We start from the raw sequence: 22,453 nt of genomic DNA on the forward strand, positions 1-22,453 counted from the left end.
GTGCTCCAGGTTTAATCCCCATCCTCCCAGCTTTTACTGGCAGATTTTACACAGAGGACTACTGCTGACTTTAACAATGATTCATGTGATAAGTGGGGTTTGATTTGTTTTTCCACATCAGAAAACATGTAACAAAAATGCCACCAAAACAATTTTAATAAAACCCAACCAAGTCAGAGCCAAATTAAAAAAAATAAAATAAAATTAAATTAAACTTTGACACAAAACCCGTTTCTCAGTGCTGCTTTGAATGTATCAAGGTGAGTTACTAGCTCGCTTTATGCAAACGCTAAAAGAAAAGGCTGTAAGCTCAGCGTTTGGCTTGGGAGGAAGCCAGCGCACAGTCCGTGCATCTGCTATTAAAAACGCAAAAGAGCGAGAGAGAAACAACCCCCCAGCCCCGGTGCTGCCCGAGGCGGCCGGGCTGGGAAGAAGGCGGCCGGCCGGGAAGGGAGGCCGGGAAGAAGGAGGCCGGGAAGAAGGAGGCCGGGAAGGCCGCGCCGCGCCCTGCAGGTGGCAGTGTGGGAGCGCCGCCGGGAAACCCGGCCCCGGCCCAACGCTCACCCACCACCACAACCCTGCCGCACCAACAGCGCGGGCACGCTCCCTCCCCTTACTTTTTTTTTTTTTTTTTTTTTAATTCGCAGGAGGAAAACATGCTCATTAACACCGAGCACCGAAAAAGGGGCGCCATTAACCGTTGTAATAAATGCTTACTCTTACAAAATGTCGCGCTGAATAACTGACGCAGAGACCACGCAGACACTGTGTTGCAATCACCTTCGCGCATACCGAATTCCTTGCTCATTTACATAAACCAGATGTTCCTCTGACAACCAGCTTCTTCGAAGGAAGAACAGAAGTCACTACGTACTTCATGTCCGAAATGAAAGATGATGCGAATAAATGGCCAAATGTTCCACTAGCCGCTAAATGCAAACATATACGTTAAGTGCAACAGTTTACTTCTATTTAGCAGAACTTTTGTGAGGGCTTAGGTGATGCTTGGCAGAAGTGTTAGAAAAGGAAAATGAAGCTACTTAGATTATATCCACTGCCTTCAATGGCTTTCACTCCCCTTGGGGAAGCCAGCTAAATTTCTTTGCCAGATCTTGACATGCAAACCAGTCCACTGAGTGGACAAATACTCCAAAAACGGTGATCCATATTCCTCTTTCCTGCAAGGGAACTGTCTCCTAGAATCTCTCTTCCCAGTACCCAGTTCCCAGAGGATTATGAGAGGAACAAGAAGAACGATTATTTAACTATTTTAATGGTCATTTAACACTGGACATGAAGGAATACGTATTCAGTGTTACCAAAAGAAGAAACACTACTCAGAAAAAATGTCTAAAAATCTCTCAGTTACCCCTAATTTCTTATTGCTTTCAACAAAAAAGACCAGCTCACTAAAGGTTTCTAGATTACTACAGGAACAACAGTATTTTACATTTAATCTGAAAGTCTGAATTCATGGAAGATTCCTCAAGGTTACACTCACTACTCACCTAATCTTCCAGAACATACCCTCATCTGCCAAATCCTCCCAAACACATGGATCCACCAACTTCTGGTGTGGAGCTATTAAAATTCTCGTAAGAAGGGCAAATCCTCATCTTGAATGGCGCAGAGTAATACAGAATTTACTGTAAGAGCAAAACATTCCGCCTAACTCGTGGGTAATTGAACAACCAACCAACCAACAATAAGCCAAACATCAGGAACAGAGTGAGGGTGAGCTATAAAAGCCAGTGTTTCATGCTGTTCTCTGCAAAGAGCGCAAGTATGGCCATGAAATTTAGAACAGGCTCTGAAGCTGCAGCTGCTAACATAGAAACCACACAGCAAAGGAAACTTTGATGGTGGCAATAGCAAAACAATGAGGAAAACTAATTAATTTGAGATTTTTTTGGGACTACTGGGATGTTCAAACTGGCTCTGCATCCTGAAACTGAGGTATCAATGGGATTTGCAAGAGCTGACCTAGCAGTAAGCAGCTCTCCTTGGAAACAGCACAGCCATTTTCTTTTCTTAGCCCTTCTTTTCATTGCAGGCTAGCAAATACTGAGCTAACTGCAAAATAACTGAGAACTGGTCCTAAAGGACCACTCCACTGGTTCCCATCCCTAAATTACATCACACATTTCACTGGCCACCAATCTCACCTAAAAGCATCAGGAACTTAGAAGACAAGGTTATTAAATTTCAGTGTCCAATCACTTGAGAAATGTGTGTCGCAACTTTAGTAAATTGAAATTGAAACAAAATACCCCAGAACGACATGTAACACTTAACATTTACTATTGACACTTTCAAGGGACACCATGACCCTATATAAGCCATATGGCCCGAGTGCATTGGCAGCATGTTTCCCTCTCCTGACAACAGCAGGGCACTGCCACAAAGCCCACAGTTCTCACATCCAAACACTCCTGCACTGGCCATGGGGAAGGGTCTCAGAGAGTACTGTCAACCCCCCCCCCACACACACACACAGAATCTACATTGGGTGTCCCAAAATCCTCTGTGCTTCAGTTCCCACTTTCTGGCAAGAATGATTACATGGATATGATCACGTCTAAAAGGATAAACTGCACACTGAGCCTCCTACTAACACAGCTAGAAAAAGTGATGTGTGTAACTGGAAAAAAATAAAGTTAAAATACTATTTTGGCTACATCCCTCCAGTACTGTAAGCTGCAACCAGCAGCAAGCCTTCGAAAGACATTCCTCCAAAATCACAAGTTCTCAACTTACAAAGTTCTCTCCACATAAAATAATGTGGCATTGTCATATGCTGACAGAAATTTAACTCAGTCTAGAATAGCTTTCCCCCCAAATCTTATTACATAAATAAAAAACCAGCATGACCGGTCCACCACTTCAATGTGACATAGCCAGAGCAATTATAAGTCAGCATTTATGACTCTTATTTTTTTTAATTAAGAAGAAAAAAATAAACCTCTCTCAGTATCTATCGAAAAGATCACTCATGTAGTTTGTTCCCACCACTCATCAGTAATACACACTAATTTCCAGCAAAGGTTCACTTTACACATCTGATATCAGAGGGGATGGCTGAACCCAGGCCCACAGCTACATAATTAAATTCAATGTTTTCATCTTAAAGCAAGGACCAGATTGACAGCATGGTGAAGCGAAAGCCCTTATCTACACAACTGATAAAGTAAGTATGCAAAAGCTCAAGAGGTTAGGGGGCAGCCCAAGCTCCCTTCCTACTCAGTCTCTGCCAATTTGGCATCAGTTAGACCCCTAAGAACCAGACTAATATTCTCAACTTGCTCCGTATGTGCCATGAACAGCTAGGACACAACACTGCCTTTAAAGCAATGATCCAAAACGATGAAATTTCATTGCTTGTTACTTACAAAAAAAAGTGTCAAACTGATTCTTCCAACCATGTATCTGATGTTCCGCAAATAATCAGTAATGATCATTGCCTGACTGCAATATTGATGACACGCTGCTTTATCTTTTAAATAAAGATGTAGTTTGCCAGCTCCAAAATTAACTTCACAACCTCAGGATTTAATGTTGTTGGTGGAATTTCAATATTATTTCTATCAGGTCTCCAATTTTCCAGAACTTAACTTTTATATTTAAAGCTATCAGCTCGTGAAGAACAAACTTTTCTCTCAAGGGATATTATACAGAAACTTTGTAAAAAATCACAGTGCAAAATATAAACAGCTGTAAAAATTAAAATATCATGTCAATTTTCCTGAGAGTACATAACTGTTCCCTAGAGTGTGTATTTTGTTCACAATAAGCTGTAGATGTGTGAAGAACTGAAAAAGAAACTTCAAGTGTTTTTCTCAGGAAGTTTTTCCCCAACAGATTTTTGTCAGAATGGCTCTCCTGGTCTGTATAACATCCTTTGCTTCTCATTCTTCCATGCCTGCTACATTATTCAGCTGGTAGACTAGTGAATTATGAGGTTACAAATAACATGATGTTGAGGTTTTATATGAAGACTACACTTAAAATGTTTTGTTGGAAAAAATGCAAAAGCAGTTTGCTTCCCAACAAAAATCTAAAAAGCACATGCTGAAACAGACATGGAAGGATAAGGGGTGACATCTACCAACAGTAAAGAGCACTTGGAAGTTCTGCAGTGGGTGGGAAAACATAGGGAAGGGCGGCAATTAGAAATATTTTGGAGGGCAGCAATTAGAAATATTTTGGAAGAAGAAAACATTTTTTTGGGCGAAAGTTAATTTTTACTGTGCCAATCACAATTTAAGCTAAATTTAAGTTTATTTTTCCTCATTCAGTTTATGATCTCATCTAGTCATCAAGGATGATTGATGATGTTTCAGGATCTGGGCCTTTGCCAGCTGCAAATAAAAGGGAGTTATTTATTTTTCTTTAGCACTATCCTGCTGCCATTAACTGTATCCCACCCCTTTCTGTTTACAGCCTGTCACTGAAGCCACAGCTTTATTTTAATGTGGTGTAAGCTCTTGTCTGGGGTTGATAGTGTAAGTGATCTAGCAGAAGTCTTCCACAATGAGCATTGCTTTGCACAGAAAGCATGCAACATTTACTTCTGAAATGATCCCTGCTACTGCTCCAGACAGGATAGTCTACTCCCATTTAAACACAGACTTAAAAGCCATACTTGAGCAATGGGCACCATCATTTTCCTTGTGGTAAAACTACATTTATTTAATCCCTTTAAAAACAAACAAACAAGAAAATTACCTTGACCTTTGCCTTGGCACAACGATTCTGATTTGAAATGTGTATTACATTTCTAATGCACTGCAACTGTGTTCAGCTGAACTGGGTCAAATTTATGTGCAATTAGGAAAAAAGGAAACCAAAGCAGTTTGGTTTTCATGTTTGTTAATATCAAAACATCTTGTAGTGGCATTAAGTTTTAAACTGAAACACACAGAATAGTAGAAGAGGGGAGAAAACTAGAAAAGGAGTGGCCGGCTAAAACCTGCATTAAACAAACAATACAGATTTTCTCACTTGCATTTTTTTCTGGTTTAAACTATTCAAAAATGTGTGCTTGAATGTCCCCACTTTGGCTGTTCATAAGCCACAGGGAAGGTTTTTTGCATGAACTCTTCAACCTGAGAGTTTTAGCAGAAAAGCTTCTTTACAAGGCTTAATTAAAAGCAGGTTTAAGTCAGGGCCCTCACTCACTCTGGTTTTTATTTTGGCCTTCTTTTTGTGTCAGAAGTCAAGTCCCAAAAGAGAAATGAAGTTCATTATTGAGTCAGGAGAATATTTTCTCCTTCATTCCAAGCCCAACTAAACATGTTTCAGGTTTGAATTTGGCTTTAGGTATCTCCAAATGAGATTTTATATTATAGGCACCTAAGGGTGAAATGTAAGAAGATGCTAATCATGATTTTTAACATCGCCCTACATAATAAATAATGTGTGAAAAGCACACTGCAATCTCCTTTGCATGCAACTGATTTGGTACGGGGAACCGTATATTCTAAACAGATGGTGTTCAGAGGTTCACAATAAATGCAACGTCATCGTCATGAAGAGTGGTAAACAGTCATGCAGTCACACTATAAAATGCATTGAGCCATGTACCAAACAAGAACATTAATGATAGATCTGTAGGAAAACATCCAACTTTTCCCAGAATGTTTTAAGTAGTAGTTTATTGGTGACTTTCTACACTGAATACTATGCTAGCAGTTTTTAAGGCATGCTCTCCTCAAAAGCAAGATTATATTTTAGCATAAATAACTGTAAAAAAGAGGGGTCCTATTCATTCCTAAAAACACAATGGTTCTCTTCCTGCTGTCCTTTCTTCCCACGTTTCCTAGTCTAATGACAGTGGCCATAAAGAGATACATATTCAGTACAGTCCACTGTGATTTCACCAGAACAAGGATGCATGGTCATTGTAGTGCATGGAACAAGGACCAACAATTAAGCAGTTAATCACTTTGGTTAACAGGAAATGTATTGTAAACCTTTGGTAGTTTTGTAACTGGACAGTAGGCATAGCCTACTGCATCCTGTTGGCAACCAACAGCAGAAGCAGATGCAAAAGCGTGGTATTTGTCATAAGCATTTCCAAGAACAAAAACGTGGTGATGTTTTTCAAAAGGCCTTTGAATGTTCACCAGATGTGGAGCACATGTGGCCCTTGAATGTGAGAGAATAATGCGACAATAAAGTTGAATCAATACAACATGTGCCAGTAATCACACCAAGATGACATGCAAATGTTTTAAAAACAAAAATATGTAAATTATTTTTAATTCTTCAGCACAGAAAAACAGGTCACCTGGTCATCCATGAATTGCTGTTTGCATCGTTTGAGAGCCCATCTGCATGAAATATGTTGCTCCCTCTGTGAGACAGCATCTAGCTTTTGTACTCTTACATAAGACATTCAGTTCCCGTGCCACTACTTACTGAAAACATTTAAGAGTATTCTCTGCCTTCACATATTTTATGAAAATAAAACTCCTATGAACAGCACATGCAGGAAAAGGACAAGATAACTAGTGCTGAGGAGAAGTGCTTTAGTAATGCCTTGGAACTGCGTATCCTCTTTTGACTTACAGAAGGGAAGCAGGATGAGAAATGGCACGCTACTCCATGCTTATCCTCACTTCTCTAAGGCCACCTATCAGCTACTAAAGAAATCATTCATCTCCTAGTAGTGATCACTTCTAATAGATGTCACGCTCAGGCTAGGGATCAAACACAAACGCACACATTGATAAGCTAGGAAACAATTGCATTAGAGGCAAGCAAGCCATTTGCAGATGCTGGCTCTCGGAGTTCAGACAGATAGCCTTACACAGGTTGAATTCCTACAGTAAAAATTCCATTCTGCATGGCTGTAAAAACTGGGTGAAATCAGAATTCAAAGCAAAACACTGAAGTTTTGTGCCCTGCTAACAGACTTCTCAGCTATCCTGTCCCCTGAAACACATGGTTGGTGGCTTCCCAATCTACACCTTTGTTGCCAATGCATGCAGTCAGACACTTACTAATTAAATGCTGGCACATGTGTCTTCAGTACATTCAACCTCTTCTCTGCAGCAAACAACTAAAACAGTATGTAGACAATGCAAAACTTTGCCTATGTCAGTGATTGACACTCCCTTGAAGTAGCAGCAGCTTACATCTTTATGTATCTGCTGCCATCTCTGTAAATGTGATGAAAAAATGTAGTGAACCATCTCCATCCTACAGTAGGAAGATTCTCAAGCAGCCCTTTCTTTCCAGGGGACACAGGAGAAGCAGCATCAATTTTCCAATAATCCTGGCAACAGCTAACATCTCACCAAGACAAGCTTGGAGAAACAGTAGATAAGAGGACACAGAAGGTGACCTGAGTTGTTCTAAAGCTTTCCAGAACTACTGTGGAATACAGTGCACTCGAGTGTTGTGTATCTCCAAGTACTTTTTGAGTAATTCCACAAATAAAAACCTGGACAGAAAATCCATCTACAGTCTAGGGAAAAATCTACACAGAGGGGAAGCAGGATAATTCAATTAAGACAACTGAGAGGAGGTTAAGAGATCTTTTCACTTGGCTTTTGGTACAAGAACATGTATTTTGAAATGTATTCCTATGTATCAGAAAAGTCACAGTCAGAAGACTTATGCCCAGCTAAGGCTACTGCCCATTACTGATAACAAACTTTAGGTAGTGGTACATGATATCAAGAATTTTAGCTTTTTAGTATTTTTCCCCCCTGCAAGTAGAGATGTATAAGAACATGAGAGCTTTCTCTAAACTGTATCTGTTAAAAGAGCTATAAGGATGAATGCTTTTAAAAAATGTCTTTTCAAAACCAAACAGAACAAAAACAAATCAAGCCAGTGAGAGCCTGGTCACCACGGACAACACAGCCATTTTCAAAATACCTGTTAATAAAAAGGCAGTTGAGGACCCATCCTAGTCTCTTCTGGGGAACCTTTATTTTAAGCACACTCTGATCTATTGACGAGTGAAAAACACTCTGAGCAGATACATTTAATAGCTACAGCATTTGATAACCTCACTTAATAGAGTGCCTACATCTTCCCAAATTTAACTCTGTTATCTTTGTTGCAGAGATGTTCTCTGTGTTGCAGAAGAATACTGGGTTAAGAAATTCAGAGAAAACCAGAGACATTTTAAAAAACTTAAAGAAAACGTTCCTTATTTTTATCAGAGAAGAACTATTCTGCTCCATTCAGGAAACCAGCACTACTATGCAAGGATAAGTCAGATGAAACTATGGACTGTGTTGGAATCTTTTGCTGCCTATGGCTTAGCAGCTATTTCACTTCCCATAGACTTGGGGATGAGCAGGGAAGAAATACTAGAAGAGGAACTGGTGGATAGAATTAAGTCGTATTTGGAGAGTTTCTCATCTCTGACACATTACCTTTTCCTCTTCTCTTACAAGTGTCCTCGTTAAAAAGAATTTGAAACTTTTCCCTTCCCCAGGCAGCGACCCAGACTACCATTTATTACTTATCTGTTACCTACATTTTACTCTCCTGAAGGATAAACCTACATCAACCCGACAGTTGAGCTGAATGGCAGTCGTTTATGGACTAAGCCATTTATTTATTGTAACTACAACCATATGTTTTAACCTGCTACAAAATTATGAAATACTTCCCATCAATAGTCCAAGTTACATTTCTGTACTGAATTGCCTAATGTGAACGTACAGCATTTCTGTACTTCAAACAAACAGAGTGTGAGGAGGTAAATAGCAGTTAACTGTATTCGTGCCTTATTAGACACAGCTGCACAAATGGGCTGTCGTATTTCATTAGAAAATACTGTACAAGTTTTATGTGTGCATGGTGCCCTTCATTTCTGCAGGCAACACGACTATTTTGAATTACAGGAACATTCACAGAACCATATGCAATTTGTTTTAAAGGCACACAAACACCCTGGGACAGGGTGGTACAGGGGGGGGACGGCCAGAGAGAAATTTCATTTTTTTCTCCTGTACTTACTGCATTTTTAATTAATAAAGCATTCTTACAGAATACGTGAAAGAATAAACACAGAGAAAACAAGGCTTCAGAAGCCTCAGACTAGGGAATTGCAGGTCATTTCTAGGTATGGAGCAAGTATTTTCTTTTTGTTTTTGCGGGAAGGTGGGGGCAAATGAGAAGGAAGCAGTCTTGTTGCACCAGTGTGTCTTGTATCAGCCCTCACACTGCTCTGTGCCGAGCTGGGAACACCACAGCCAGCAGGCAGCTTCCCACTTAAATCCACTTTTGCCAGGTCTATGGTATGCTGACGTATACACTCTTGTATACAAATGTGGTGCCATGGGGTGAAACAGGTTGGCTTCCAAAGAGGTATCTTCTTACATCAAGAAAGTCCCTAGAGAAACTTAATGGCAATAAAAGATAATTTTACTGAAGAGACATGAACTGGAGAAAATCTAAAGGAAGACAACCACTAGAAGAAATCTCTCTCCACTTCCCAAGAAAACTCAGGAACATGTGGGAAGCAGTCGTTTGTCTGTTACACATACCTGTGGGATAGCAGAGGTAGTAGTAACTGTTTTAATTAAATCCTAGTATTTTACACCTCTCCAAGAGGGAAGAGTTAGGCTTACAGCTTTAATTGTTTACGTAGAGGTAACTGGTCATGTCAAAGAGGACGCAAGGCAGTTAAGTACTACACAGACAGGCCTCTGACAAGCCAGATTTGATTTTGAAAAGGATTTTTCATGACCTACTGCAAAGGTAAAATTGCACTAAGATTTTGCTGGCTGAGTCAGCATGTTGCCTTCAAATGAGATCTGCTTTTCTAACCTAGGCAAGGACAACTGAGTCTGCCTTCTTCACTGGAAGCAAGCAAATGATATCAAGCAAGTCTATGCATCTGCAAACAATATCATAATTTATAATGCACAAAAATCTACCATGTTTCCATAGCTGGGGACTAAGCTGCAATCAACTGTGTAGTACCATCTTTTTGCATAGCTTCCTTCAGGGGTGGGGATTTTCACTGAAAACATGGCCAACAACAATACAGAGTTTTGCAAGTTCTTAGCTCACTGCCATTTCAATTTCACCGGGTAAAAAATAAAATCTTTAGTAAGGAAAAGTAGAAAGTCCTAGACCACCCTGACCTTGACCGGTCTGACAACTCCGAAAACTTAACACCATGTTGTTTTCCATCAAGTCAGCAAAACCAAATTAAGAATATACTTACTTTCCTACTGAAAACAATGCTTTTGGGGAAAATATTAGCCCCAAAGTATGAGGACAGTTGTTCATTCAAAGAGCTTCATGACCAAGAACAGATGATGCAAACAGAGGTAGGAGCTGTGATTTGAAGGTAGCAGCCATGAGGGCACGTTTGCACAAGCACATCAAGACTCACCAGAGTTTATCTTTTTGCCAGGGCAAAAATCCCTTAGCATATTCTGTGGGACACAAGACGAATGGAGAGGCTAGGCTTACAGCTAGGGATCGGTACCTTGCCAATGGGACTATCTGCTTTCTAGGCTGGGGCTGACTAATGCCAGACAACCCAGACTGTGGGAAAAAGCAGTTCAGTGTGCACCTGTATGTCTGTGCATGCACCCTGTGCCCAGAAATGTCTGTGATCCAAGGAAGTGTGTGGGCCAGTGGAAAGGGAAATATGCAACTCATTAAGGTGGGGAGACAAGAGGGAATGCAATGTGGCAGCCCCACTGTTAATTTTGGATACCACCCACAGAAAAGTGTTCATTAATTTTCAGTTGTGTTGTTTCTCCACTTTCTCCTTGCCAGTCTGCAGGAAATAATCAAGTATATCTTCCAAAAAAATGAGGAAAACTAAACTGTCAGACTAGTATAATCACACTCAAACCCAGATATACAGTGCTGGCACTATCAAACTGGTTTGCAGATAAGAGATTTGATAGGTGATTTACTGCCTTTGAACTAACAGCCACAATGATAAGCAGTTCCTATGAGTACAGCTCTCACTACATGCTGTGCTGTATGGTGTCATTTCATTATTATTACAACAGTACCTGGAATCCTACCTAGGGACAACACACGGGTTGCAAAAATAAGGCAATGCTTATTTCCTTAAAGACTATAATATAATTAGTGAAAGCAGACAAAACCCAAAGGTAAATGAAGTCCTGCTCCAAACCTATAGTAGCGGCAAGATCCAGTTAGGATTATTAGCTAAAAAATCCTATGTATTATCTTAAGAAAAACAACTTTTTCTAACCTAGACTATGACAAACTGAATGAATCATCTTGACAGAAAGCATCCAAAAAAATACACCAAACAAGTCTTTTTACCAAAAAGCCATGGGTATCATAATGAACAAAATGGATAGAAAATAAAACACTAGAGCACAGATGGAGCTGCCTACTTCCCCACCTACCATTCATATACCACTTTGCCTGTCCAGTAACACACAATTAACACCAAGTTAATGACCTTATTAGCAGAAACTAAACACCAAAATAACATGCTTGATTCAGTACTGGGCAAAATCTTGCCAATTAACTTGTTTATTGAAGGCTGATGAATGGACATTGCTAATAGGATTTCTGTTGTTAAGAGGCAAAAAGATGGACCGAAAGAGTCTGCACTCTTGCACTGCCTACTTGTGACCACTGAAGCCACACCGCTTACAGGTCCCTGCCTCCCAAAACATATTAAAGATGCTGCTGGCCAAGAGTACTTGAATCCTCCACTTCGTTAGATGCAAAACAGCGCACGCCATTTTTCTGCAGATTAATAAGCCAAGAGATTTGCCCAGTCCATTGGGGACATTTCTTATGGTTTTGGAAGAGCATTTTTTTTTTTTTTATTGTTTCATGAATGACTCAGCCTGTCCTGTGCAAGTAATAACAGAAATAAGTAAGACAAATTTCTTGCTCAAGGTGACAACAATCTCCTTAAGTAGAGAATGAAAAGCAGATCCTGCCACTAATGTAAAACAGGTAGTATGCAATCCTCTGTCAGTGGAGCAATGCATACAGCAAAGCAAGGACTTACTGGGAGTACGCACAAGAGAAACTATGCCTCTTGCAACACAATTATCTGTGTAAATGACGACTCATTCACTATTGTTGTTACTGTGCCTCTCCTCCACATACGCTGACAGGGAGTGAGGGCATCTGCCATTTGGCCTGGTTAATGTTACCTTCTACAGTAAGTAAGGAGTTAATATTACATATTAAGAAGGAAAGTCACAGAGGAGAAAGAAGCCGTAGCTCCACACAGGAATTCCCCCGGGCTGGTGAAGGACTTTGGCTATCACTGGTGACAAGTGTTCCTATGAAACTGAGAACCGTGCTGCCTTTCTGCAACATTGGCTAACCAGATACCAACTACCATGTAATCTCAACATGCATCTCAAAAGAAAACTGGCAAGAAAAAGCTATTACTTGTCTAAACTTCTAACAAAATAATGTGTGCATATGTAGAGGGAGTGGTAGTGGATTGTTGCTCCCCGCCCCCGGCAAGTGCTAGCTCCCATTACAAACATTTCTACATTTGGATTATTTTATTTTACAGCAAGTATTTTGGTTTTGTACATAGAACATTAATTTAACAGTTCCCATTGACTTAATATTTTTAGCCTCTTCTTCCCACAAGGCTTTTTAAGTTTTATTGATGTGGACATCTGTTCACTTAAGAAAGCCATTTCTTTATTAAGTGTTCATTTTAGAGGCTCTCCATGACCTTATCTGGATAGAAAATATTAGCTCTTTCAGAAGATGAGGAAGGAGAGTCTTTGCTTTATAAATGAGAGCCACAATGGCAATACTTTGAAATTTTTAAGACCAAAATGCAGACACATTTTTTTGAAAAGAATACAGAAAGATACTCAACTCCTGTGTGATATGGTAAGCACACTTAAGATATTTTAACTCCTTGTCAGCCAGAGATAGAAAAACTTACCACTTTTCTTTCAACAGATAAATAAATTGCCACTAGAATAGCTTCTGTTCACTCTCAAAAGATTTATTTAATGTTAAAACAATCCCTACCTCTATTTTATTTTGCTTTCAAAGTAGTCTAACAAAAGCATTCTACTCACAGAATTAGTTTCACTGGAAAAATTATATACGTACATATATAGAGTAGAAGAATATATAAATATATATATATATATATATATAAAAAACCACACACACACAGAGCTCTTTCTTTCTGAGAAAAACGAGTTGGAATGTCTTAATTCTGGCATGTCAAACCCGGAAAGGGTCCATAACTGAGCCTCCTGAGAACATGGTATATGAATTGTAACCAACAAGCCTCTCCTCTATGGAGTATCACAGGTAGTGCACAAAACCAACGACACTCAAAACAGCTGATCACTTTCACAAATGAAGTCCACTGTTTTACCTGTATTGCTGTAGCACTGAGGTGTTCCCAGCAGTTTAGGGCTCTGTTTTATAGAAACTTACAGAAAACACATAAACACAACTGAATTCTTGTTAAAAACAAAATATCATGAATGTAAGAGGCACTGAGCAAGCAAAAGAAATTAACTGAGACCATGTGAGGCAAGTTTCAAGAAGCAACACTATTTCACGGCTTGTATACACCAGTTTTTAAGGAAGGTCATGAAATTTAACATAAATTTTATGTAGAATAAATACTTGCAAATTTAAAAATATCACATATATAAAGGCAGAATCCAACTGGGTTTGCATGTTCTGGAAATTACTCCCAGTTTAAATGAAGCATGTCTTACAAACAGATGGTTAAATAAGAACTTACTGTAAATAATTTGGAAGCTTAAGCAAGTGATTGCTGCAGGACTATTTTCTCTTCAGAAGTCATCAACAAATTACATTTGATTCTCTAGCTGTGTAAGACAGCATGCGTATCAGTGTCCAAACTGCAATCTTGTCTAAAAGGTACCAAATTCCAGAGGATGACCTTTGCAATCAATATGGTATCATGCAAGACTCCCACCAAGACAATTCATTCCATATGTAAATTTATGTTTAAAAGTGACCTAATTTAAAGAAAATTTTTTAATATAACATATCCAATTACAGGCAGCTAACATCATGGCTCTGCTTTCCAAATACTGTTGCAGTATTCCTTCTAAAAAGATTTATTGATCAACACTGCAGGCCACCAAAAAGACAATTTATTGCATTGAGCTGGGCTACATAATTATGTTACATGCAGACTAAAGCGATATAAATAATAATAACAAGAAATGCCACTGATCTTAATCTATTCTATGTAGAAAAAAAGGTCTCACTACAGCTGAACCATGAATTACTCTTGCAGAGCAAGAGGAATTACTCCAAAAGCTTTTCCTATTTTTGCACTGCTTTGTTCAAACCACTTGCTTTAGCAGCCCTGAAGCCCATGCTTAAGCTTTTGGTTTATACCAGTTTTGAGTCAATAATGTCACCTCGTAACTACTGTACCCTGTAGAAAAGTTGAGAGGTCTGAAAACTAGTGAGTGCTAGGCTGGGAAAGTCTGCAAGCTGGTGTCTTTAAAGTTTCCAAATTTATTGGCATGGGGCCCTGTGCAGGCATGCATATTTGGACAACGCCTACCATATTATGCAATGGCCAAAAGTGTAAATAAATAATAATGTCATCTTTGATTAAGTAATGGGTCAGACATACCCTGCATTTGTGAAAATTGTAGAGAATCACGGCACAGGATGGAATGGTTACTAACACCCTAGTGATTAGATCTTGCTACTGAAACATTAATTACAATATAAAATACTCAGCTGTATTGCAGTTTTTCCACTTTTTTTTTTGTGAGTTTACGCTCTAATATTCATAGAAGAAAGAATGATGTCATTTTATTAACCTCATAACCACTTTCTGCCAACAGAAAAATAAAAACATTGAAATGACCATCTGGCATGAAGTCCCTGTTTCTTTTAAAAACAGGTCTATATTTTCTCTCAATACACCAAGGACAAAAAAAATAAAATCTGTCTTCTGTCAAATTTTACAGCACCAAAATGAGAAAATAGAAATAAAATAAAATAAAATACAACTAACTAGTATTTGGAAATCTAAACATGAAAATACTATACTATCAGAAGCTCTCCATATAAGTATGTGTGCATACGCCACCAGAGTACTTGACCTACTTCTATTATTACCAGGAGGCACTAAAAACTCCAGATACTTTTGCTAAAATATTACAGTGTTCTCCTTCCTAGGATAGCAAAGCTTTAAAAAAAGAAGAATGGAAAAGAACCTGTAAAATTTTTCAAATTACCAAGTCATCCTTTGAAAACAAGTAAATTTACTTTAGTAGGTAATGACTTTGACACTGCATTTGTTTTTCTAAGCAGTCAAGGTGATGCACAGTGCTCACCTGTATGTTCTTGGCAGAGACCAGAAGTATAAAGTAACACACTATTGACATAGGTAGGGCTGATCACGGGCTCAGATTCAAAAGCAATGGGATATAGCTGTCCTCACTATCTGCTAGAAACATGCTATTTCACTGATGACATTTCTGATGCCATAGCTGGGAGATACTGTGTGTGGGAGCACTGGCCCAATCAGCAAGACATTCATCTCTCAGACATTGGAGGCCATGAAGGGAGTCAAAGCTCAGAGGGGACTTGGTCCCAAGGGAGCTTTAAGTCTGAAAAGCAAGACAATTCAAAATAGGTGAAAGCTGAAAAGATTTTTAACTGACTATGATCATAAAGCTAATTACAGCCACTCATCTATAGAATGAAATTGTGTACGTGTTGGGGACTTTTTGTTTTGGTTGGTCTTGTGGGTTTATTGTGGGGTTTTTTTTAGTATAACCTTTAATTCTGATTACTCTTGAGTTTATGTGACATCAATCAGCATCACAAACCAAAACTCTGACAGTACTGAGATCCAGTGGTAGCATCATGGCTTCTAGGTCAAAGCTGAAGCTGCCGCATTTCCCAGTAAACTGTGAAATGCTGGTCAGCAGGTACAAAAACTGTGCCACAAAAAAGCACCAAGAAGCAACAATCCTCTCCCCAATACTACAGCGACAATGAATTCCATAGTCTTTCAGATTTCCTTACTTTGGGCAATGCAAATATTTTAAGACAACAATGCTGGTACGTTTTCAGTTTTAAAATTAAGTTTAGCCCACACATCTCAAAAAAGAAGAGAATGTGCTCATCCTAAAGAAGAAACACACACCTCCCATTTTTGGGGGAGGTCAAAATAGCTGTTTGCTTTCAAAGTCCTGATGCAAAAAAATGCTTCATAAAGCATGAGCTGTTTGTAAGGAATAAAGCAATAATATCGTGGAAGAAATTTTTCTTAGTTTGAGTTATTACTAGTCATTGTTATGTCATGGAAAGGCATCTACACTGGGAACTTTCTACTACGGGAACCAAACACAGTACACACAGGATCCGGTGTTTTAAATCCACTTAGCTTAGCAGAAAGGTTTGCATTTAAAAAATGTGCAGCAGACAATCAGCAGAGGAAAAGATGACATGAACCTTTAGGTACCATGCAGTGCCAACTGGTACAACTGTTGCCAGCGTTTGCTGCCATTGCTGCCACATGGAAATGACAATGAGAGCAAACTTTTTAACATGGCAATGTCTTTACTTATGGCACCCTACAAAAAACTTGGAATCAACTTAAATCCTCCCCCTCTTCTTCTGTCTGACTCCAAAGTACAGCTGCAGAATTTTAAATTGCTTGGAGAATGTCTGTTTTCTTGGGGGGACAGGGACATGACATTTCAAACACTCCATATGCTATTGTAGAAACTCAGTCTGATAAAACTTGCTTGCACTGAATATATCCCAACCTTGGGATTTAAATGGATGTGGCTATTCATACAACAGACTGCTACTCAGTATGAGAAGCACTTTACTCGTAAATCTTGAGAGCAAGATTATGCCAGAAGGATGCAGCCAATTCTAAAAGGTAGCATCCAACCTGGAGAATTTCAGAGCAGCACCTTTCACAGAGCAACTTCACTTTCCCTTGGGGCACAATGCCCCCGTTTGCACTGTGTAATGCTGCTGGGTACTGTTAAACTGAATCTGGAGGCTAAAGTCCCTGCTCAGTGCATATATATGTTAAAACCAACAAAAATATTCTTTCTTTCACAGTGTCACATCTTGTTTAAACTCTGGAGAAAGCTCCTCTTCTTGTGCTTTTGTATTTCACGGGCCTCTACTGCTTAATAAACCTCCATGAAAGTCATAAATTTGAGAATAGGATATAGAGCTAAACAGAGCTGAAAAGTATGGAGTGACACTCTTTCTTGTTTTCTGTTACAACCCTAAATTTTAAATCCTCACTTGAAGGAAAACAAGGCAATCACATGAGGAATACTAGGGAGTTGCAGGCAGCATGGTACAGCATTTAGTTCGTGTTCCACTTCCCACCTATCAGTTTTATGGATAGTCAGAGTTAGAAAAATAGAAAGAGGACGTCAAGAGAAGGAAAATACGATGGGGTGGGATATCTCCTTGGTAAACTGGATATACTGTTTCAATTCACAAAGCATTTAAAATTTCTGGGTAGTAAAAGCTCCATCATGTGCATAGGTAGAGCAGCAGAACACAGAAAACTTGTGATTGACAAGATGAATCATTCTGATGCATTACTCTTAACTCAGCACATGATCCCCTTTCCTTTGCAGTCAAGGCCATGTTCTCAAAAAAATCCAGTTTCAGACCATTCACCCATTCCAGTTAAGGAGAGGACAACATTGTAGTAAGTATGCAGCTGCACTGACATTCATTGGACTTTTAGTCAAAACCAAACTTCCTTGCTGGAGACTTAAAAACACTTACTGAGACAATACAGGTCTGAAAAATGTAGTTAAAGATCTTCAATTATGATAAAATAATGGAAGTGGGCTACTTTCTACCTCTAGCAGGCCATTTTTAGAACTAAGTACCTGCAACATCAACTGAAAGGAGTGAATCAAGGAGCAAGAGAAGAAGAAAAATGGAAGACATTATTCAATGTATGAGTTAGACTAAAGGCTTCAGGTCAACAGTGTGATTTTTCTGAAAAATGCAAATTAGACTGAGGAGAGAATCACGACACCCATCAGAAAGATCCAGTAATGAGAGAAATTCCAAAACTGTGCAGATTTATTTTTTTGGGAAATCTGAGAATTTTAACACCAGCTGTTTATATTAGGTTATCTCCTTTGGCATCAGCTGGAGTCTGACATGCATCCATCAGTGAAAAAATCTAAAATTCCTACACTGTCTGAGTGTAATAATATTACTCCCAGTAGATCTTTCACAAACAGTTGTCTTCTATGTGGTTCCAATACAGGACAGTAACAATATTACCTTCATGTCAAAACAATTACTTTTTATTGAGGATTTTTTAAGATTTATTATTTTAAAATATCTGAAACATAACAATTATGCTAAAGAATTTCTCAGTAGTACTGCTGAAACAAACCACCATGGCATCAAATTAGCAGAGTGCTATGTACCAACCATTCACAATGTAATGTCCTAGCTGATTTTTTAAAATAAAAATATCTCTGATGTCTTCTGGGTCTCTCAGTATTCTGCTTTTCCTATAACCCCGTCAACAGATCAGACACAGGCCACGTACTCAGAAGCAGATAACGCATGTCAGACTCTGCCTTCAAAATAGAGCCACTGAAAGGATACATGCTGTACAGATTGCGTAATTCAACATAATTGTTGTTTGAACTACTGAAAATGAGTATGTGTGTAAGAAACAGTTACAAATGTTAGCCTAGAAAGTTTGCTTTGGCTAACACATTTTACCTTAATATGATGGGTGGAAGGCAGCGGGTATAATCCAAAACCACCTAAGACTATAAGAGTGCTTGTTATACATTTGTTTTTTATGAAATACATAGTTTGGTTGTTTCTTATCTGTTTTTCCACTCCCTGATGATTTATGGCGTGGCTTTTATATAGGCAGCCGTCTGTTGTGAAAACAGTGCTGAGCTTGCAGCTTTATTTTGAATCTAAAGCTGAACTGGTTTTAAGATGGAACATAACCAGCTTCTGAGAAAAGCTATGTGACATGAGTCACTGCAGGACAGAGAAGGGGACTACAGGCTGTCACTCCCATGCTCTACAATCTAGACAAACAAAAGAATGGCTGCGATGAGTTCTTTTACTTGAGATGTGTTTGTTTCTTAACAGAGAAAGAAGGCTGCCAATGTTACTTAAAAATATTTCAGTCTTACCAAGACAGTACAGTTGTTTTTTTTTATTAACGTACACAAGAGCTTGCTAATATTTAACTTTTGCATTATTTGCCCCCCAAATGTTACAGAAATTCATTGACTAGAGAGCTATGAAGTATGGGCTGAGCCTTCTCAAAGGACCAAGGGTTATACCCTGCTGCCAGAGATCATGGGGAAAGTCGGGCTGTTAGTTTGTTTTCAACATCTAGACAAAGATAGCTAAGTTTTACAGAGGTATCTAGTTTTAGTTGAGGTCCACACTATACACTTAAGGCTGACTCTAACTTCACTATAAGTTAGCTTATGAAGACTTGCCTCTTGCTAGGCCTTCAAAAGATGGTTCCTCTAAAACCAACACAATGGCAGAAGAGACAGCACAGAGAGGAAAGTTTTGAACTTTCCCTGAATTTCAGCAGAAATTAACTCTATTTGGTTCTCCGAAAAACTCCTCATTTGGTACATCTCCAAAGGTTAGTAGAATAGAGTTCAATATACGACTAACTCTTAATTTCCTACGAGAAATCCAAGTGTATTTAAATAATACTGTGGTCACCAACAGGATGCTGTAAAAAACATGGTGGTGGGAAGAGCTACGGGTAGATGACAGCTGTGAGCAAAGAAACCTCACACTCTTAGGGCATGGAATTTCCTACTATGCTTTTATCTGCTCGGTAAATTACACAAGTTTTACCCTCACATGGTAACAAAGTCCTCTCTACATTTGATTCCGCACATTCGCACATTACCTCAAGAAGCATCTTCAGACTGGTGGTAATAATAATAATAAAAACAACAACAACAACAATAATCTGTCTGTTGCTAAAAGTTTTATCATCTTGGATTTTGATATGTAAAACTGTCACCCAAATCAGATTATTTATGTACTTCACCTTTAATGCCTACCTTTTTGTTTATAAAATTATTTTTAGACAAAACTATAGAAGATTAACTGTGCAGGTTCCCATTTCTTTTACCAGTTTGGCAATAAGGAACAGCTTTTAACCAATACATCCAACACACTTCATAAAAAATACAAGCTACAAAATTCAATGGGAATTCAAAAAAATTAAATAAAACATTTTTCCTTAGGTAAAATAAATTGACATAATATGTACCTGCAGAAGTAATCTCTCAAAGGCAAGGAAGTTGTCCCATTTGGAAGTCTGTGGGTGTTTCAAAGTCTGGATCGTGGCCAGCACAAGCTGTACAAGACCACAATGGTTCTCCAAAGCTTTGAGATTATTTCTGAAAAGCTGAATGTATGAGCTGAGCTGCTCTGGGGTGACTCTGCCTGTGGAAAGGAAAACAGGACACAGCATTCAGTGGTGGCAGCGAACGTGTTAGAGAAAACTTCAGAGGCTTTCTCCACTATGGGCCTGATCCTAGCTTCACTGCAATCCCTGGGAGCTTCAAGCTGCAGCAACAGGTCAGGACAAAGACTCCATCCCTGAATTGTGGCATAAGGTATGTGGTATGACAGGTATTCAACAACACACAACAGATGCTGACATAAAGGGTAATACCTGGGGGTTTTTTTCTTTTCAGACATAGAGGGACAGTTATTTAAGCTAGGAAAATAATACTTGACGACTACTTCTAAATAATCTTTCTGTTTTTATCAAAAGTCCAATGGGAATTTGTGAGCCTTCTACCTTACACCAGACTCACACGCTCCAGCAGCTTCCTGAGGGTATATTTTTGATCAGTGTTGGCTCAAAAACCAGAGATAATGTTAGTGATTCAAAGAACTGTTTTCTGGAGCATTTCTTGGAAGGGACACTTCCAAGGCATGACTCTTCTATTTCTGAGATGCATTAAGTGTAGCATGATTTCACCCGTTATTTGAAAATAAACACCCTGGTGCCCATACATTAGCCTGTAGATCTCTCCTTAAAAAAGCATGAAGGGAGTCATTCAGGCCAAACAAACACTACAGAATTAGCAGTTATTGCACCCAACATTGAAGTGCCAGCTAAACTGCTTAATCAGTTTATATTTTGGAAGTGATCTGTTCCAGGGAAGAAGGTCCATACTACCTACTCTGCCCCAAGCAAATCATCACAGGCCATCACACATGCCCATCACCATGCAAGGAAATACGGTGTCAAAACACGATCCTAATTGCAAGTCTGGACTGAAATCCAGACCAGGGCTGTTTTCCTGGTTCCTGGCAGCGTCTGCCAGTAATGAATCATCTTCCTCAGGCAAAGCAGGCCTACAGAGCAGGGATATGTGAGATGGAGTGAGAAAGGTCCTTTAACTTAAACACAAGCAGCTTTGGTGTCAGGAAGGCTCTAGGCTGATGCTAGGCATAGCTTACACCACTGATCGTTTTATTCAGTATTTTTCCAGAAGGGAAAGATCTTGTAAGTCTGCTACTGTGTTTCTTCTCTGCATTTGGTTATATCATCACTTTACAAGGCTCTCCACCTGCCTCCATCCTTTCAGTATCATATAAATGGCGAATAAATCATTCCAACAGTGAATAAATGCTGAAAGCACTTTCTCTTAGTGACACCAAGGGCAGTTTTTGGAAGAGCATTTAGATTAGGGAAAACTGCTAAATAAAGCAAAAACACACAGGCTCTTTATGTGAATTTTAATGGAAAGCATCAAACTGAAAAGTCAGCAAATTAACACACAAATCAAGCTGACACCACTCAGTAGGCCCGAGAGCTGACAAAAGGTTTCCACAGTTAGCCCACATAGGCTAAAACAGCAACCACAGCCATGTGTGTTTTTAGACTAAACACTGGAGCCTTCAGTCTTGTTTTACTTCTTTTAAAGCTGTGTCAGGCAGATTTACATGGTGATTTGAAAATGTCAGTCCACCATGCCTTGCAGCATACCTTTGATAATGACTGCATTATTACCTATAGCAGTTCTGATACATTGTAGCAAATTCAAAATCTGGTAACTTGCTTCAATTGAGAAAACATGCAGTTGCCAGACCTTCCGTCATATGAAACAGTAAAATGAGAGGGCTTTCAAGACTTCTGATTTTCATTTTTTTTCAAAATTTTTTTTTCAAGAGTTTTTTTGCAGATTGTCCCTTGTGAAAGTGAATCCAGATGCAGCACTGGATCAGTCTGAGATCCATTCAGCACCATCTTAGATAAACAATCAAATTCTTTCCCACCCTCAGAGTAGCACCAAAAGAAAGTCCAACACATACATAAATATAAGTGAAATCCTGACCTTAGCAAGTAATTTACAAAATTTACATTGGTATTAAAGAGTAAGTATCACAGATGAGATGTTGGACAATATCCATGGATCCAGGGTTCAAGAGTTCCAGCAAATTT

At 39.0% G+C, this 22,453-nt stretch overlaps 1 protein-coding gene across 1 annotated transcript in view; it reads right to left on the reverse strand.

The window, feature by feature from the left end:
• The window catches only part of SCFD2 (sec1 family domain containing 2), a 199,149-nt gene that overhangs the window by 125,403 nt on the left and 51,293 nt on the right, over positions 1-22,453 (reverse strand). The window contains exon 5 of the mRNA XM_027779262.2: positions 20,264-20,439. Within this exon, the coding sequence (XP_027635063.2) occupies positions 20,264-20,439 (176 nt within the window). The remainder of the gene's footprint in view (positions 1-20,263; positions 20,440-22,453) is intronic.

Source organism: Falco peregrinus, chromosome 2 (assembly GCF_023634155.1).
Source record: "Falco peregrinus isolate bFalPer1 chromosome 2, bFalPer1.pri, whole genome shotgun sequence".
NCBI lineage: Eukaryota > Metazoa > Chordata > Aves > Falconiformes > Falconidae > Falco > Falco peregrinus.